Source organism: Monodon monoceros, unplaced genomic scaffold, assembly GCF_005190385.1.
Source record: "Monodon monoceros isolate NGI ecotype Baffin Bay Population unplaced genomic scaffold, NGI_Narwhal_1 Super_Scaffold_11, whole genome shotgun sequence".
Classification (NCBI taxonomy): domain Eukaryota; kingdom Metazoa; phylum Chordata; class Mammalia; order Artiodactyla; family Monodontidae; genus Monodon; species Monodon monoceros.
The window spans coordinates 112,363,687-112,383,885 of NW_021703767.1; the positions used below are offsets into that span (position 1 = coordinate 112,363,687).

Consider the following 20,199-nt stretch of genomic DNA (forward strand, 5'->3'; position numbering starts at 1 on the left):
GTGAGGTTTAAATGAGTCAATATGTGTAAAATGCTTATAGTAGTATTGCCACAGGGTAAACCCCATTGTCATTATAAGAAGTTATTTCCTTAAACCAGCAATCCTCAAAATTTGCTGCATGGGAGTCATCTGGAAGGCTTGTTAACACACAGGCGCCAGGCCTCATCCCTGCAGTTTCTGATTCTGTGGGTCTGGGACGGAGCCTGAGAATTTGTGTTTTTAACAAGGTCCAGTATAATGCCAATGCTGCAGAGCCCAGAGCCACGACCTGAGAATCACTGCTCAAAGACGTTCCTATCAAATTTTCATCAAAAGTTTAAATGCAGCGTAACTAAAGTGAAAAGGGTCATTTTAGTTATACTAAGTGTTTATGAGTCAAGATATTGGGGGCCCCTGTCTCCAATGCAGGCACTATTAAATGAGGTCTGAGGTGCTAGGGGCGATTCTGGAGGCTATCTTCATGGATGGCGGGGGTGAAGATGAGAGAGGGAGATGCAACTCAAACAGAAAAAAAAAGAAAATAAGAAAAAAAAAAGTATTTAAACCCAGTGCTCTGGTAATCCCGGAGAGATTTCTCCGGTTGGGTCAAACAGAAAATTCAAACTGCAGGTATCATAGGTTATCGTGGCTACCTCTCAGCCTTCAGACAGAACTTTGATGAACCTCAGAATTGAGAACAGCTTGTGGTGATTCAAGCAAGCCCTTAAACCAAAAGATTTACCCACCACCTGTCAACAGGTGGAGGAGGTAAACGTGGGAGTAAAGGCCCCGCGGCTGAAACTGACCTGCCCACCAGCCAGAACGCGCCTGAGGAATAACAGGGAATCGGAGAAAGAGGAGGAAATAAGACAGAAGGCGAGCAGACATCCGCGCCTTCTGAAAAATGAAGAGGAGTCTAGTGGTCGTTTATAATCCGCGTGCGATGGAGCCTCGGCGCTGTCCCCAGACACATAAATCAACGTCGCCCCGCCTCGCCTTCCCTCCCTCAGCTCTGGGCGGTCCCTGCGCCCCGGGCAGCTGAGCCCAGCACACGCCGGCAGCGGGAGCCCATTGGTCACCTGCGCTGAGAGGTGAGCGGCTCTGCCAGTCCTTCCCGGGGAAGGGGACAGGACCCATGCCAGGGGCAGCGGAGAGGGGGCTTGGCGTGGGAATGCAGCTAGTCCTGGGGCCCGAGCCAGGGCAGGGCCAGCAGAGCACGCGCCGAAGAGGGGGGAGGATTACAGCAAAAATGAGAAGGTCGCTTCTTCGGTGACTGATGCCAAGCAAAAGACAAACTCTGAGCAAAGATTCACCAGTCGGTGGAGACCCTTATTGTGGGCACTTCTGACAGATTTGCCCAAAAAGGATAAGGGAGGAGAAGCTCCTGGGACTTGGGGGCAAAAGGGAGTGATATTAATACATATATTTAAATGACAACTTTAGGGGGAATTTAAGCACACCGTTGAGGGAGGAGAAAGGACATTTTAAAACCTCCACTTTGCTTTCTGTTTCTGTAGCAACAGTTATAAAGGCACGCTGCTGATTCATGTGAGCTCCGGTTATCTAGCTGCGGCTCGGGGGGGTGCCTCCAGGTCTCTCTCCAGAGTAATACTCCTGAGCTGCAAGCCAGAAAGACCAAGCCACTGGCTTCACTTTGGAGCAGAGAACTTTTCCTTACTCAGGTTTGGATATGATCTTCCATTTCTTGGGAAGATTTTCAGTCTCTGCCTATGTCAGGAGAGGATTTAGGACCAGGACAGAAGAGCTCAGGTATTGTCAATTTCTATCTATTTCATTATACACATTTTCAGGTTTAAGTTTGTGGGAATCCACTATCCACGTGTTCTTTTAGACTTTTGATTCTCTTTTCAGTAACTCTCAAGTGGGCATACCCGTAACTTCTATTTTTCTAGCTGGATGAGAGAACTACCTGCATCCTATTGTTTCTTTCTTTGCTTACCTAATGATAAGGAGGTGGAAATGCTGTCTCCAATCATACGACATTTATTTAAAATGTTTGTAAACAGACGGTTACAGTGACAAAATTTGTCACATGATTAATCCTATAGTAAATTTTAATTTGGGCTATATTCTAATAATTCCATTATCTTTCTATCTATATGGAGATACAAGCGATTCAGCATTCATGTTATTTTAAATGTGGTTTATAGCTAAAGGATGGTTGCTGGTAGAATCTAAAAGAAACCATTCTATGAAGGTCACTTAGAGAAGCATAATAAAGACGTTATTACAATCCTTGTATATTCTGAATTTCAGGCAAAAGCTAGGTTTGGATCCTTGGGCTTCACCCACATGTGGGTAACAGATACAATTTTTCCAACAAGCTGAGCATATTTCTTCCCTGGTTATGCTCCCCCACCCCCATGGCAGACGTGAGGACGAGGAGAAGGGACCAAGAAAAGAGGCAGAGGGATGTTCTAAGCAGAGCAAAAGCAGACAGCATAATGCCTGCGAGGGGTCAGTGTGGCCCACTGCGGTGCAGGTGCAAGGCTCAAGCCCTCTCAGCTGGTCAGTTACGATTACTTACGGTCATCATTTGGCAGTGACATGTACAATGTGTCTTTTTTGTCAAGGACTTGAGGACATGTTAGAAAGAGATTTATTCGTCCTTTCAGTGGATTATTACGGCTCTTAAAAATGTTTTTGAAGGTTTGATAAAATGAAAAAACAAACATGTTCAATGATAAAAATGTGTTATGAAATTTCATTTGATCATATATATGCAGTAACATCCAACCCAATATGTGAAATGCTGGAAGGAGTATGGCAAAATGTTATTGATTATATCTGGGTGGTGGGACGTATGAGTGATTTTATTTTCTTTTTTCTTACTTACAGCTTCTAAATTTTGTGATGCACATGTATTAGTTTTATAATCAGTTTTTTTAAAGTCTAAAAAACTAAAGCATAAACAGGAAACTAAGCCTTATGTACTTCAGTTGTCACAATATCTCCATTATGGTTTCCACTTTCCTTTTTTAATGAATCTCTAAGTAATAGGGATTGCTGCTTTTCATTAAGAAGTGAAAAGCTGTAAAGGAATTTCACAACAATAAATATCCTGCTTGATCACAAGGATCCATATGAGGCCAGCACACACCATGGCTTTGTAAAGAGTAAGCTTTACCGTAAAAGTTGTGAATGAAATTGGCCCCTTACGACCTTTTAGGAAGGTCTCCCAGATTACCAGTTACTGTGTGTGGTCTACTGGAACTTTGCTCAAACCATATTTATAACTCCGAGGTATGATGTTTTTTCAGGATGAAGGTGAAAAGCAGGGGAAGCACCAGCTTACTGGTTTCCTTCGCTGCAGCCTGCCTGGTGGTCTTCCCCGGGGGCGGGGCCTGTCCTCGCCGCTGTGCCTGTTACGTGCCTACAGAGGTGCACTGCACGTTTCGGTACCTGACCTCCATCCCACACAGCATCCCGCCCAACGTGGAACGTATCAATCTAGGGTGCGCAGGGGCCCTTGTCTTGCTTCCTTCTCAAGGAGGGATTGATTACACTGCTGACTTGTCCTCAAAACCCTTGTGACTTTGGGAGATTAACCACAATTCTTTTTAACAATATTTCTCTTCTGAAATGAGTACATGAGGATCTTAAGCTTGCTGGGGCAATAAAAAATTTTTTTCTGTTAAACTTTTACTAAGAGAAAGTTCTTCTAGAACCCATAGTCACTCGTGGTAGGCTGAGAGGCCCATAGTCACTCATGGTAGGCTGAGAGGCCCATGATTATAGAAAAGCTGCATTCTGGCTACATTTTTGCTGGATAATAATATAGCTCTTGTTAAGAATTAGCGTTATGATATATCAGTAAGAGGTAACAGGACAACTGGAGGCGTCCTCTTATACACAAAAGATATATATGAAAACTCAACTAGATCGTTTTTTAAGGCCCTTGGATTTTTTCTCCATAGAAACCGACTTATTTAAAAGGCTTTAAAAATGCGTAAATTAAATCTGCTAAAAGGCAACTGTATTTTAAAAGTTGATGAAAAACTGTGTGTGTGAATGCACATACAAGCAGACTTAACATCATTTATTTGACATTAGTGGGCGCCTACTATGGGCCAAACACAATGATGGTACCAGGGATACAATGATGAACAAGATATATTATTCATTTCTAGAAACCATAGTTAAAGGGAGAAGACAGTTGTATAGCTAGTACAATTTAATAAGAACTATAATAGAGCATACGAAGTGCCTTGGGAACAGTCACTAATAATAATAGCTAAGACTGTGTCCTGGCATTGAGCTAAGAACTCTTCATGTATGCATTCATTTAATCCTCATAACCCGTTTGAAGTAGGTTCTACTATTTGCATTTTATAGACAAGGAAACTGAGGCACAGAAAGGTTACTGATTTAACCCAGGGTCACCTCTACTCCCAGGTACCTGAGTTTATACTCATACCCAAAACATTTGGCTTCAGAGCCCAGGTTTCTTAACCATTACTTCATAATGATGAATTACACCTGGGAGAACAAGGGGGCCATGTTATTAGAGAATGGGCTGGGTCTTAACAGTGTTCACAAATAGGGCTAGAGTCAAAGGCATTCCAACCTGCAGGAACAGCATATGTACAAAGGTTTGAAAATGGGAAGGGATGTGGCACTTTCCAGGAATCTGAGTAGGATAATTGTAGCCGAGACTGCAAGGGCTGGGTTGGAGGGGCTGACCTCCTGTGGCATCGGATGAATTTCAACAATATTTCAAGCATTGGATTATCTCCTTAGAGCACAGGAAATAAAAAGGGGGCGGGGAGTGAAATTCCGTTCTGTGTGTGTGTTTGTTGGGTTTTGCTTTGACATTTGAACTTTAGTTGACTTAGCTTATGCCTAGAATGATGTTTTTATTTCAGGTACAACAGTTTGGTGAGATTGACAGAAACGGATTTTTCTGGCCTAAACAAGTTGGAGTTACTAATGCTACACAGCAATGGCATTCACACAATCCCTCCTAAGACCTTCTCAGATTTGCAGGCCTTGCAGGTGAGACTGATGTGGGGAAGGGGCAGGTTAATGCGGTGAGATGTGCCTCCAAAAGCTACCTGTTCCTAGAGAACCCCCAAAATCAACACTCTGTAAATTAGATGTAGACATCAAGGGAAAATGTCAAATAACTGATTTCTTTTTAAATGCAACTGTATGTGGAAATTAGAATAAGAAAATTCTGATTTTCTCATACCTCAGGCTCATAGAAAGAAAAAAATTATCAATGCCCAAGGATTGCTAAACCTTTAAAATTTAATCCTAAAAGGCCACTTCTAGTCATGTTCCTCTGGGAATTGAATGTAGTTTCTAAAAATAATTGCTGTCTTTACATAGAAGTTAGCTTTCTATAGAGCGATATACTTTTAAGTTTCACTTTACTTATGCACTGCCTCATTCAAACACTTTTTTACAGTTACGGGGACTTCCAAGAATGCATCGAATATTGTAAGAATTACCACCCCAGTAGGAAAGAAAGCAAAAGGTAGAAGAAATCTTAGGAACAAGAACAAAGGGAATGCAGGGAACTGCAGGCATAAAGATCAGTATGTCTGCTGTAAGTAGGACTTGAGGCTTTTGAGAAGCTAACTCAATTTTTCAGTAAATTAAAAAATAAAACTACTGTTCAGGAAAAGTACAACCACATCTGATTTTAAATTAGAAAAAAAAAAATGTTTCCCAAAGCTCCTCATAGAAGAGATACAGTGCAATAAAATGAAGTCAGTTCTATCCTTAGAAAAGATAAAATGCCAGTGTGCAGTGTGAGCCTTTTTACACCACACTAAGCCTCTGGAAAACCACAGATTTAAGTCTAGGTATGTGATTCTGTTGGTTTGGCTTAATCAGGCTTTATTTGGAATATATGTCCTCAGAGGATTAGATGGAATACACTTCACTCATGGAATTCACACATATTTGTTTTCTTGACCAGGTTTTCCATAGATATTGATGAACATTGAGTTTGATAATATTTGGGGCAAAGCTGTTCCGTGTTGTCAATTTCAATTTTCTTTGCTTATTAGGGAACTTGGCATTCCAGAAAAACATTCTCAACAGAGATGACAGATTAGGTCAAATTAGGATAATATGATGATAAATCATTGTTTTTGCTAGCATTTCTTTTTCTTTTCTTTTTGGGAGAAGGGGGCGTGTTCAGTTGGTAACTGGAGAAGGAATTGGAGAATACACACACACTACTGAAATATGGAAAAACTTTTAATTTCAATTCAAAATCAATTAAAAATCATATTACTCATAATAGCTAAAAAATAAAAAGCACCCAAATGTCCATTGACTCATAAATGGATAAACAAAATATATTACATGTATACAGTGGAATACAACTCAGTAATAAGAAGGCATGAAGGACCGATATGTGCTACAACAGGGGAGGGTCTTGGAAATATTATGCTAATTGGAAAAAGCCAGACACAAAAGACCACATATTGTATCATCCATTGTTTAAAATGTTGACAATAGGCAAATCCACAGAAACAAACAGTGGTTTTCTAGGGCTAGGAGGAGGGGGGGAATGACTGCTAATGGGTATCAGTTTTTATTTTGGGATGATGAAAATGTTCTAAAATTAGATAGTGGAGATGGTTGCACAACCTTGTGAATATACTAAAAGCCACTGAATTGTACGGTTTAAAAAGGTGGATTTTGGGGACTTCCCTGGCGGTCCAGTGGTTAAGACTTGACCTTGCAGTGCAGGGGGTGGTGCGGGTTTGATCCCTGGTCAGGGAGCTAAGAGCCCACATGCCTTGTGGCCAAAAAACCAAGACAAAAAACAGAAGCAATATTGTAACAAATTCAATGAAGACTTTAAAAATGGTCCACATAAAAAAAAATCTTTTAAAAAAATAAATGAAAAGGTGGATTTTTATGGCATGTGAATTGTATCTCAGTAAAGCCATTTTATTTATTTATTTTTAAGTTTATTTATTTATTTATTTTTGGCTGCGTTGGGTCTTTGTTGCAGTGCACAGGCTTCTCATTGTGGTGGCTTCTCTTACTGTGGAGCATGGGCTCTAGGTGCATGGGCTTCAGTAGTTGTGGCTCGCGGGCTCTAGAGCACAGGTTCAGTAGTTGTGGCGCATGGGCTTAGTTGCTCCGCAGCATGTGGGATCTTCCCGGACCAGGAATCGAACCCATGTCCCCTGCATTGGCAGACGGATTCTTAACCACTGCACCACCGGGGAAGTCCAAATGCATTTTAAATGTGAAAGATAAAGTCATATTTCTTATGAAAAATTCAGGTTCAAGAAATCTGAAGTTTACTTGAAATGTCAAGATACTTTTGTATATGGTTGAAAATTTCCATAATACGTTTTTTAAAAAGTATACCATATACAAAAATAGAATAATATAATGATCCCCAATGCAGCATCACCCAGCTTCAGTAGTTATCAACACATAACAGATCTTGTTTCACCTGTACCTCCACCCACTACTTTTCTACTTCATTGCATTGTTTTGAAACAAATCTGAGATATCATAATGTTTCATCTATAAGTACTTCAATACATATGTCAAAGTTATGGAATCTTTTAAAATGAACCATAACATCAGTATTATACCTTAAAATTATAGCAGTAATTCCTCAATATCATAAACTGTTCATGAATATTCTAATTTCCCTGATGTTCTCATACTTGATTTGCAACTGGTTTGTTTGAATTAGGATCCAAATAAGGTACACACACTGCATTGGATTAATCTTAACGTATGTTTTACTATGGATATGATTTTCCTTTTTGTGATAATTCCTTTGACAAAATAAGTGTGTTCTTTTTACTCTTAGGTCTTAAAAATGAGCTATAACAAAGTTCGAAGACTTCAGAAGGACACTTTCTATGGTCTCAGGAGCTTGACACGGTTGCATATGGACCACAACAATATCGAATTTATAAACCCAGAGGTTTTTTATGGACTCACCTCTCTCCGACTGGTGCACTTGGAAGGGAACCAGCTCACTAAGCTTCATCCAGATACATTTGTCTCCTTGTGCTACCTCCGGATATTTAAAACATCTTTCATTAAGTACCTATACTTGTCTGATAACTTTCTGAGCTCCATCCCTCAAGAGATGGTCACCTATATGCCTGATCTGGAAAGCCTTTATCTTCATGGGAATCCCTGGACCTGTGATTGTCATTTGAAATGGTTGTCTGACTGGATACGGGAGAAGCCAGGTATCTGGACTGTTTCTTTCTTTCTTTCTTTTTTTTTCTTTATTGGAGTATAATTGCTTTACAATGGTGTGTTAGTTTCCGCTTTATAACAAAGTGAATCAGTTATACATATACATATGTTCCCATATCTCTTTCCTCTTGCGTCTCCCTCCCTCCCACCCCTCTAGGTGGTCACAAAGCACCGAGCTAATCTCCCTGTGCTATGCGGCTGCTTCCCACTAGCTATCTATTTTACATTTGGTAGTGTATATATGTCCATGCCACTCTCTCACTTTGCCACAGCTTACCCTTCCCCCTCCCCATATCCTCAAGTCCGTTCTCTAGTAGGTCTGTGTCTTTATTCCCGTCTTACCCCTAGGTGCTTCATGACATTTTTTTTTCTTAAATTCCATATATATGTGTTAGCATACGGTATTTGTCTTTCTCTTTCTTCACTCTGTATGACAGACTCTAGGTCTATCCACCTCATTACAAATAGCTTCGTTTCTTTTTATGGCTGAGTAATATTCTGTTGTATATATGTGCCACATCTTCTTTATCCATTCATCCGATGATGGGCACTCAGGTTGTTTCCATCTCCGGGCTATTGTAAATAGAGCTGCAATGAACATTTTGGTACATGACTCTTTTTGAATTATGGTTTTCTCAGAGTATATGCCCAGTAGTGGGATTGCTGGGTCATATGGTAGTTCTATTTGTAGTTTTTTAAGGAACATCCATACTGTTCTGCATAGTGGCTGTACCAGTTCACATTCCCACCAGCAGTGCAAGAGTGTTCCCTTTTCTCCACACCCTCTCCAGCATTTATTGTTTCTAGATTTTTTGATGATGGCCATTCTGATTGGTGTGAGATGATATCTAATCTGCCTGGAGGTGTTTCCCCAGTAAGTAGGGAGTGCCAAGGTAATTTAGCTGGAAAGAAAATGAAAGCTCAATAATAATTCAATGAGAATGAACTCTCTTAATTCATTAATGAATAATCTTTCATTAATTCAGGTCAACTATCCAATCATCACTCCTGGCTTTTAGCAAGATTGGGAAATAAGAATGTATTGTGTGTTACTCTCTTCCCTACTTACCAGAAGGCATAAAAGCCCTTCCCTCTTCATATCTTCCCTTCAGTCATTCGATCAATACATATGTTTTGGAGTTCTATTCAAGGCCCTGTGCCCAGTGATGCAACTACCAAGAGCACTGTCTCTGCTCTAACTACACTGCTGGTGGGATACAGATAAGCAGACAATCAGAGTGTAAAACATGCTTTGATGGGGAAAGTAGAATTTACCAAGAAGAGGGCAAGATCCATTCAGTCACTTAGTTATTGTAAACTTATTATGTACAAGAGGCCAGAGACAACATAGGGATCCCAAAGTGAACAGAACTGATGAAGGTCCCTGCCTTCATGGAGCTTACATTCTTGTTGGGGAAAATGGACAGACAACTAATTGCACTATTGTTAAAACCTGATGAATCATTTCAGTTAATCAAGTCCTTAAGTAATGACTGAAAGGAGTCCATTGATTTTGGCGTCAAAGGGGTGGTTGGTTGCTTTGGAAAGATCGATGAGAGCTGGATTGCTGTGCAGGGGGGAGGGGGAGGCAGGGCCACAGTTGACTCTGGAGAGGTTTGGCTTGAGGTGAGGGAGGAATGGTGGCCGCCAGCTGGAAATGTGCCATCGTTCAGGACTCCGAGCATCAGAGAGACCTGAGCATGTTTAAGGTGAGACGAGATTGTTGAGCAGAAGGTAGCAACATTGCAGAAGGAGCAGATCATCAGTGGAGCAAGTCCCCTGAGATGACTGTAGGGCAAGAGACCCAGCCATAGGGGAGGGATTTCCCTTAGGAGGTAGGAGGGAAAGGACTAGATTGGCACAGAGGCGAGTTCCTGGGTGTAGTGGAGGAGAGTAAGAAAGTTCTTATCTGATGGCTTTTCCTTCTTCGTGACGTTGTAGGAGAGGTGACTGAGGAGGGTGCTAGGAAGGGGTCAAGGTCGGAAGCTTGAGAAAAGTGGGAAAATTTGAAGTTGCTGTGGTGAAATATATATATATATTGTGTGTGTGTATATATATATAGTGTGTATATATATATATAGATACACAATCGTATGTAGTCAGTCAATATAATTAGTCAAAAAATGAACTACTTTAGGCCAATAGACATCACCTTTGCTCTTCAAGAGTTTGCAGTCCTGTAGGTAAGTACGATGAACACATAAAAAGATAATAAGGCTATGGGTGAAAAACATCAAAATGTTTATATTGAAGATTTAGTTCTATAGGAGCCAGAGTCAGTAAGTTACTTCTGCCTTGACTAAAATGGAGGGAAATTGTGCTGGGGCACAAAAGGTATACCGAAAGGACAGGAAGGAATAATAGGGAGCGAGCAGAAAGGTAACATATACTCAGTTTGTGTTTGACGTTGTGCTCGATGCTTTCTATTTAATCCTCACAGTAATCCTCAATTTACAGATGAAGAAACTGAGGCTTAGAAAAGCTGGGTATCTTGAGCTAGTCATTTAGACTCTTTTATGCATCAGTTTTCTCACCTGTAACATAGGGATAATAATAATTGGAAAAAATAATTAAAATACATATAAAGTGCTTAGCACAACATATGACACAAAGTAAGCACTCAACACACGTGAAGTATTATCATGATTTTCATTGCCACCCAGCTCACACAGCTAGAAAGTAGAAAAGTAGAAACTGGAAAGTCCAGACCTTTTTCTATAATGTATTTGGGATGGAGAAACTGCTTTGTACATAAAACCAGATAGGATAAGTCTCATGAAGAGGGCAGTGAACAGCCCAATTTGCCTGGCATGGAGTCAGTAGAGACTGGCAAGGTATTTTGGTTTTTTTAAATTGAAGTAGAGTTGATTTGAATTGTTGTGTTAGTTTCTGGTGTACAGCAAATTAATTCAGTTTTATATATATATATATATATATATATATATACATCTCCTTTTTCATATTCTTTTCTATTAGAGTTTATTACAAGATATTGAATATTGCTCCTTGTGCTATACGGTAGGACATTGTTGTTTATTTTATAGGTAGTATTGTATCTGTTTATCCCAAACACCTAATTTATATACCCCCTTTCCCCTTTGGTAACCATAAGTTTGTTTTCTAAGTCTGTGGGTCTGTTTCTGTTTTGTAAATAAGTTCATTTGTGCCATATTTTAGATTATCCACATATAAGTGATACCATATGGTATTTGTCTTTCTCTGAGTTACTTTGCTTAGTATAATCTCTAGGTCCATCCATGTTGTTGCAAATGGCATTATTTCATTCTTTCTTAGGGCTGAATAATATTCCATTGTGTATATATATTTACCACATCTTCTTTATCCATTCATCTGTCAACGGACATGTCTTGGCTATTGTAAGAAGTGCTGCTATGAACATTGGGGTACACGTACCTTTTTGAATTAGAGTTTTCTCCAGATATATGCCCAGGAGTGGGACTGCTGGATCATATGGTAACTGTTTTAAGTTTTTTTAAGGAATCTCCAGTATGTTTTCCATACTGGCTGCACCAATTACAACAGTGTAGGAGGGTTCCCTTTTCTCTTCACCCTCTCTAGCATTTATTATTTATAGATGGTTTTGAACCCAACTGTGGGGAGTGCTGAATGCCAGACTAATTTTTTTTATTTTATCCTATTGACAAAAGGGAGATTTTACAGTGGAAGATTTGAACGCAGGGTTTCCCAATGAAATGCTTTTTAGGGGTGGCCAATCTGTTAGCAGTGGAGAGGATGGACCCGGGGAAGGGGGTGAAGTGGGAACCCAACTAGGAAGTGCTCATTGGTGTTTCATGTCTGGGGAATGAGAAATTGAATTATGAGGTGACCACACCTGAAAGTAGCTTCACAGATACCTAACAGGCAGTAGGGACTGAGCGGGGTTTTCCCAATACTTTCTAATGCTATGGAGAAATAAAAGAGAATGAGGAATGAGAAATAACTTCTGGATTTTCATGCAGTTGCTAGCTGGACTACAGGGAGAGGATGGTGAGCAAATGGGGAAACTCATCTGAGAAAGGCAGAAGTGAAAGAAGAAATAAGATTTTGCCCACAGGGAGAAGTGATTCTGTGCTCAGTTCCTACAAAGTGTTAAACCTACTTGCCATTTTGCTAGTTACATGCTCTGGTAATAAAATCAGGCTAATATATATGATTAGCAGCTAACATTTCATCAGGTGGAGTATGCCACTGACTGTTAGATATCCAGTTATTTTACATACTAAAGAATTTTTAAAATGACCTAATAGAGCCCGGGAATTGCCAAACTAGAGCCCACAGGCCAATTCCAGCCCTGTACAAGCTTTCGTAAGTAGAGTTTTATTGGACCACAGTCATGCCCAGTTCTTTACATATCATCTACGGCTGCCTTGGTGCTATGGTGGCATAGTCGAGCCATTTTGTCAGAGACCTCTGGTCCACAAAACATAAAATCTTCACTGTCTGGCCCTTTACATAAAGTTTGCTGACCCTGGCCTAGAGAACAAAGCCCAAGCTCGTTGGCCCATCATGCCAGGTCTTCCCAGCACACTCCTTGCTGGGTCTCAGCCTCATCTCCTTCCTTTCCAGCTCTCATCCCAGACACACCGCACACTGTTTTACCACCTCATACCTGCTCCTTCCCTGTCTGGAGCACTTTTCTGCCTGATGGGCTCCCAGCCACAAACTGCTCAGCACTCATCCCTACTAGGAAGGGGTGTTGCCTTTCCTATGTCTCATTTATCTACCTCTATCCCCTAGAAAGTGCCTAGAACATAGTACTCAGTTTTTGTTAAGATTTTATCAATTAAATAGCCATTTGGCTGGTGAATATAAATGAGTCCACCAGCCACCTATGGTCCTTTTTTTTAATTGGGCTATAGTTGTTTTACAATGTTGTGTTAGTTTCAAGTGTACAGCAAAGTGATTCAGTTATATGTATACATATACCTATTCTTTTTCAAATTCTTTTCCCATTTAGGTTATTACAGAATATTCAGCATAGTTCCCTGTGCTACACAGTAGGTCCTTGTTGGTTATGTAGTTTATATACAGTAGTATGTATATGTCAATCCCAATCTCCCAATTTATCTCTCCACCCCACCTTTCAGCTTTGGTAACCATAAATTTGTTTTCTATGTCTGTGGATCTGTTTCTGTTTTGTTAATAAGTTCATTTGTATCATTTTTTTTAGATTCTGCATATAAATGACAACATGATATTTGTCTTTCTCTGTCTGGCTTACTTCACTTAGTACTATACTCTCCATGTACATCCATGTTGCTGCAAATGGCATTATTTCATTCTTTTCAATGGCTGAGTATTATTCCACTGTGTATATGTACCACATATTGTTTATCCATTCATCTGTCAATGGATATTTAGGTTGCTTCCATGTCTTGCCTATTGTAATGAACATTGGGATGCATGTATCCTTTCTAACCATAGTTTTCTCTGGATATATGCCCGGGAGTGGGATTGCTGGATCATATGGTAGCTCTATTTTTAGTTTTTTAAGGAACCTCCATACTGTTTTCCATAGTGACTACCAATTTATATTCCCACCAACAATGTAGGAGTGTTCCCTTTTCTCCACACCCTCTCCAGCATTTATTGTTTGTAGACTTTTTGATGATGGCCATTCCGACTAGTGTGAGGGTAGTTTTATAGTTTCAAATGTACAGCACTCTCATTGTATTTGATTTGCATTTCTCTAATAATTAGCGATATTGAGCATCTTTTCATGTGCCTCTTGGCCATCTATATGTCTTCTTTGGGGAAATGTCTATTTAGGTCTTCTGCACATTTTTTGTTTTATTGGGTTTGTTTTTTTGATATTGAGCTACATGAGCTGTTTGTCAATTTTGTAAAGATTAACCCCTTATCAGTCTCACCATTTGCAAATATTTTCTCTCATTCTGTGGGTTGTTTTTTTGTTTATGGTTTCCTTTGTTGTGCAAAAGCTTTTGAGTGTAATTAGGCCCCATTTAAAAATTTTTGTTTTTATTTTCATTACTCTAGGAGATGGATCCAAAAAGATATTGCTGCGATTTATGTCAAAGAGTGTTCTGCCTATGTTTTCCTCTATTGAGTGTTACAGTACCCAGTCTTATGTTTAGGTCTTTAATCCACTTCATTTTTGTGTATGGTGTTAGAGAATGGTCTAATTTCATTCTTTTACATGTACTTGTCCAGTTTTTCCAGAACCATTTATTGAAGAGACTGTCTTTTCTCCATTGTATAGTCTTGCCTCCTTTGTCATAGATTAATTGACCACAGGTGCATGGGTTTATTTCTGGGCTTTCTATCCTGTTCCATTGATGTATATTTTTATGTTCTGTGCCAGTACCATACTGTTTTGATGACTGTGGCTTTGCAGTATAGTCTGAAGTCAGGGATCCTGGTTCCTCCAGCTGTTTTTCTTCCTCAAGATTGCTTTGGCTATTTGGAGTCTTTTGTGTCTCCATACAAACTTTAAACTTTTTTTGTTCTAGTTCTGTGAAAAATGCCATTGGTAATTTAATAGGGATTGTAATTTAATAGGGATTGCATTGAATCCATAGATTGTCTTGGGTAGTATAGTCATTTTGACAATACAGTAAGTCCCCTACATACGAACCTTCAAGTTGTGAACTTTCAAAGATTTGAACGTGCATTGAAGGCCTGATGGAATTGGAGGACCAGAGAAAGGATGAAGAGAGACAAGAGGAAGAAGAAGTAACTGAAGAACCAAAGAGATTCACAGTGCAGGAAATGGCAAGGGGATTTTATTTATTTGAGGAGGCACTGTTAGTTTTTGAGACACAGGATCTGAATGTAGAATGGTACACGAAGGTTGCAGCAGCCATTCAGGATGTAATCCAGTGCTACCATTATCATCTGTGATGAGAAAAAAAGAGCTACTACCCAGACATCACTGGATCGTTTTTTTCAATAGGGTAGATAGAATTGAATCCAGCAAGGAACCAGAACCTGTGCCATCAATGTCAAGCATGAGTGAAATTGCAGCTTGCTCTCTATACTATTGCTGACGATCCTTCAGCTCTACCATCTCCCACCTCCTCTTCCTCCTCCAGTCAGTAACTCTTCTTGCCTATTCACTCAATGCCAGCCCCTATATGCCAGCTGTTGTACTATACTATTGTGCTTTTCAAGGTACTGTACTGTAAGATTAAAAATGTTTTATTTTTTGTGTTTGTTTTTAATGTATTATTTGTGTGAAAAGTATTATAAACCTATTACAGTACAGTACTATATAGATAATTGTGTCAGTTGGGTACCTAGGCTAACTTCGTTGGACTTATGAACTGGATTTATGAACACGCTCTTGGAATGGAACTCATTCGTGTGTAGGGGAACTACTGTATTGATTCTTCCAATCCAAGAACACGGTATACTTTTCCAACTGTTTGTGCCATCTTCCATTTCTTTCATCAGCATCTTATAGTTTTTGGAGTACAGTTCTTTTGCCTCCTTAGGTAGGTTTATCCCTAGGTATTTTATTCTTCTTGATGCGATCGTAAATCGGATTGTTTCTTTAATTTTTCTTTCTGATTTTTCATTGTTAGTGTATAGAAGTGCAACAGATTTCTGAGTATTAATTTTGTATCCTGCAACTTTACTGAATTCATTGATGAGCTCTAGTGTTTTCTGGTAGCACCTTTAGGATTTTCTATGTATAGTATCAAGTCATCAGCAAACAGTGACAGTTTTAACTTTTCCAATTTGAATTCCTTTTATTTATTTTTCTTCTCTGATTGCCGTGGCTAGGACTTCCAAAACTATGTTGAATCAAAGTGGCGAGAGTGGACATCCTTGTCTTGTTCCTGATCTTAGAGAAAATGCTTTCAGCTTTTCACCATTGAGTATGATGTTGGCTGTAGGTCTGTTATATATGACCTTTATTATGTTGAGGTATGTTCCCTCTATGCCCACTTTCTAAAGAGTTTTCCCCGATATATCAGTGTTCAATTTTGTCAAAAGCTTTTTCTGAATCTATTGAGATGATCATATGGTTTTTATTCTTCAATTTGTTAATGTGGTGTATCACACTGATTGATTTGCAGATATTGAAAAAAATCCTTGCATCCCTGGGATATATCCCACTCGATCGTGGTGTATGATCCTTTTAATGTATTGTAGGATTCAGTTTGCTAATATTTTGTTGAGGATTTTATGCTCATCAGTGATATTGGTCTGTAATTTTCTTTCTTTCTTTTTTTTTTGTGGTATCCTTGTATGATTCAGGGTGATGGGGGCGTCATAGAATGAGTTTGGGAGTTTCCGATCCTATGCGATTTTTTGGAAGAGTTTGAAAAGGATAGGTGTTAACTCTTCTCTAAATGTTAGATAGAATTTGCCTGTGAAGCCATCTGGTCAATGGACTTTTGTTTGTTGGGAATTTTAAAATTACAGTTTCAATTTTAGTACTTGTGATTGGTCTGTTAATATTTTCTATTTCTTCCTGGTCAGTCTTGGGAGATTGTATCCTTCTAAGAATTTGTCCATTTCTTCTAGGTTGTCCATTTTATTGGCATATAGTTGCTTGTATTGATAGTAGTCTGTTAGGAGCCTTTACATTTCTGTGGTGTCCATTGTAACTTCTCGCTTTTCATTTCTAATTTTATTAATTTGAGTCCTCTCCCTTTTTTTCTTGATGAGTCTGGCTAAAGGTTTATCAATTTTGTCTACCTTTTCAAAGAACTGAATTTGTTCCATTGATCTTTTCTATTTTCTTCATCTCTATTTCATTTATTTCTGCTCTGATCTTTTTTTTTTTTTAATTTACTAGTGTTGGTTTTTTTTGAATTTTTGAACTTCATTTATTTTTTTTATACAGCAGGTTCTTATTAGTCATCCATTTTTATACACATCAGTGTATACATGTCAATCCCAATCTCACAATTCATCACACCACCCCCCCCACCCCCCCACCACTTTCCCCCCTTGGTGTCTATACGTTTGTTCTCTACATCTCTGTCTCAATTTCTGCCCTGCAAACTGGTTCATCTGTACTATTTTTCTAGGTTCCACATATATGTGTTAATGTACGATATTTGTTTTTCTCTTTCTGACTTACTTCACTCTGTATGACATTCTCTAGATCCATCCATGTCTCTACAAATGACCCAATTTTGTTCCTTTTACGGCTGAGTAATAGTCCATTGTATATATGTACCACATCTTCTTTATCCATTTCTCTGTTGATGGGCATTTAGGTTGCTTCCATGACCTGGCTATTGTAAATAGTGCTGGAATGAACATTGGGGTGCATGTGTCTTTTTGAATTATGGTTTTCTCTGGGTATGTGCCCAGTAGTGGGATTGCTGGGTCATACGGTAATTATATTTTTAGTTTTTTAAGGAATCTCCATACTGTTCCCCATAATGGCTGTATCAATTTACATTCCCACCAACAGTGCAAGAGGGTTCCCTTTTCTCCACACCCCCTCCAGCATTTGCTGTTTGTAGATTTTCTGATGATGCCCATTCTAACTGGTGTGAGGTGATAGTCCAGCCATGGCTAGGACTTCCAAAACCACATTGAATAATAGTTGTGAGAGTGGACATCCTTGTCTTGTTCCTGATCTTAGAGGAAATGCTTTCAGTTTTTCACCATTGAGAATGATGTTTGCTGTGGGTTTGTCGTATATGGCCTTTATTATGTTGAGGTAGGACCCTCTATGCCCACTTTCTGGAGAGTTTTTTTTATCATAAATGGGTGTTGAATTTTGTCAAAAGATTTTTCTGCATCTTTTGAGATGATCATATGGTTTTTATTCTTCAGTTTGTTAATATGGTGTATCACATCGATTGATTTGCGTATATTGAAGAATCCTTGCATCCCTGGGATGAATCCCACTTGATCATGGTGTATGATCCTTTTAATGTGTTGTTGGATTCTGTTTGCTAGTATTTTGTTAAGGATTTTTGCATCTATATTCATCAGTGATTTTGGTATGTAATTTTCTTTTTTTGTAGTATCTTTGTCTGGTTTTGGTATCAGCGTGATGGTGGCCTCATAGAATGAATTCGGGGGTGTTCCTTCCTCTGCAGTTTTTTGGAAGAGTTTGAGAAGGATGGGTGTTAGCTCTTCTCTAAATGTTTGCTAGAATTCACCTGTGAAGCCATCTGGTCCTGACCTTTTGTTTGTTGGAAGATTTTTAATCACAGTTTCAACTTCATTACTTGTGATTGGTCTGTTCATATTTTCTATTTCTTCCTGATTCAGTCTTATAAGGTTATACCTTTCTAAGAATTTGTCCATTTCTTCCAGGTTGTCCATTTTATTGGCATAGAGTTGCTCGTAGTAGTCTCTTAGGATGCTTTGTATTTCTGCAGTGTCTGTTGTAACTTCTCCTTTTTCATTTCTAATTTTATTGATTTCAGTCCTCTCCCTCTTGATGAGTCTGGTTAATGGTTTATCAATTTTGTTTACCTTCTCAAAGAACCAGCTTTTAGTTTTACTGATCTTTGCTTTTGTATTCTTTGTTTGCATTTCATTTATTTCTGCTCTGATCTTTATGATTTCTTTCCTTCTGCTAACTATGGCTTGTGTTTGTTCTTCTTTTTCTAGTTCCTTTAGGTTTAAGGTTAGATTGTTTGAGATTTTTCTTGTTTCTTGAGGTAGGCTTGTATAGCTATAAACTTCCCTCTTAGAACTGCTTTTGCTGCATCCCATAGGTTTTGGATAGTCATGTTTTCATTGTCATTTGTCTCTAGGTATTTTTTGATCTCCTCTTTGATTTCTTCAGTGATCTCTTGGTTATTTAGTAACATATTGTTAGGCTCCATGTGTTTGTGTTTTTTACGTTTTTTTTCTCTGAAATTGATTTCTAATCTTACAGCGTTGTGGTCAGAAAAGATGCTTGATATGATTTCAGTTTTCTTAAATTAACTGAGGCTAGACTTGTGACCCAAGATATGATCTGTCCTGGAGAATGTTCCATGCGCACTTGAGAGGAAAGTGTAATCTGCTGTTTTTGGATGCAATGTCTTATAAATATCAATTAAATCTATCTCATCTATTGTGTCATTTAAAGCTGTGTTTCTTTATTAATTTTCTATTTGGATAATCTGTTGATTGGTGTAAGTGAGGTGTTAAAGTCTCCCACTATTATTGTTTTACTGTTGATTTCCTCTTTTAGAGCTGTTAGCAATTGCCTTATGTACTGAGGTGCTCCTGTGTTGGGTGCATATATATTTATAATTGTTATATCTTCTTCTTGGATTGATCCCTTGATCATTATGTACTGTCCTTCCTTGTCTCCTGTAACATTCTTTATTTTAAATACTATTTTTTCTAATATGAGTATTGCTACTCCAGCTTTCTTTTGATTTCCATTTTCATGGAATATCTTTTTCCATTCCCTCACTTTCAGTCTGTATGTGTCCCTAGGTATGAAGTGGGTCTCTTGTAGACAGCATATATATGGGTCTTGTTTTTGTATCCATTCAGCAAGCCTGTGTCTTTTGGTGGGAGCATTTAATCCATTCACCTTTAAGGTAATTAGTGATATGTATGTTCCTATTACCATTTTCTTAATTGTTTTGGGTTTGTTTTTGTAGGTTCTTTTCTTCTCTTGTGTTTCCCACTTAGAGAAGTTCCTTTAGCATTTGTTGTAGAGCTGGTTTGGTGGTGCTGAATTCCCTTAGCTTTTGCTTGTCTGTAAAGCTTTTGATTTCTCCATCGAATCTCAATGAGATCCTTGCTGGGTAAAGTAATCTTGGCTGTAGGTTCTTCTCTTTCATCACTTTAAGTATATCATGCCACTCCCTTCTGGCTTGTAGAGTTTCTGCTGAGAAACCAGCTCTTAACCTTATGGGAGTTCCCTTGTATATTATTTGTCATTTTTCCCTTGCTGCTTTCAATAATTTTCCTTTGTCTTTAATTTTTGCCAAATTGATTACTATGTTTCTTGGCCTGTTTCTCCTTGGGTTTATCCTGTATGGGACTCTCTGCACTTCCTGGACTTGGGTGGCTATTTCCTTTCCTATGTTTGGG

General features: G+C 38.9%; 1 protein-coding gene across 1 annotated transcript in view; it reads left to right on the top strand.

The window, feature by feature from the left end:
- The first annotated feature begins 1,565 nt into the window (after positions 1-1,565).
- IGSF10 (immunoglobulin superfamily member 10) overlaps positions 1,566-20,199 on the top strand; it is a 41,330-nt gene continuing 22,696 nt past the window's right edge. The window contains exons 1-4 of the mRNA XM_029214709.1: positions 1,566-1,749; positions 3,261-3,455; positions 4,866-4,995; positions 7,799-8,189. Coding sequence (XP_029070542.1) covers positions 1,670-1,749; positions 3,261-3,455; positions 4,866-4,995; positions 7,799-8,189 — 796 coding nt within the window. The 5' untranslated portion in view covers positions 1,566-1,669. The remainder of the gene's footprint in view (positions 1,750-3,260; positions 3,456-4,865; positions 4,996-7,798; positions 8,190-20,199) is intronic.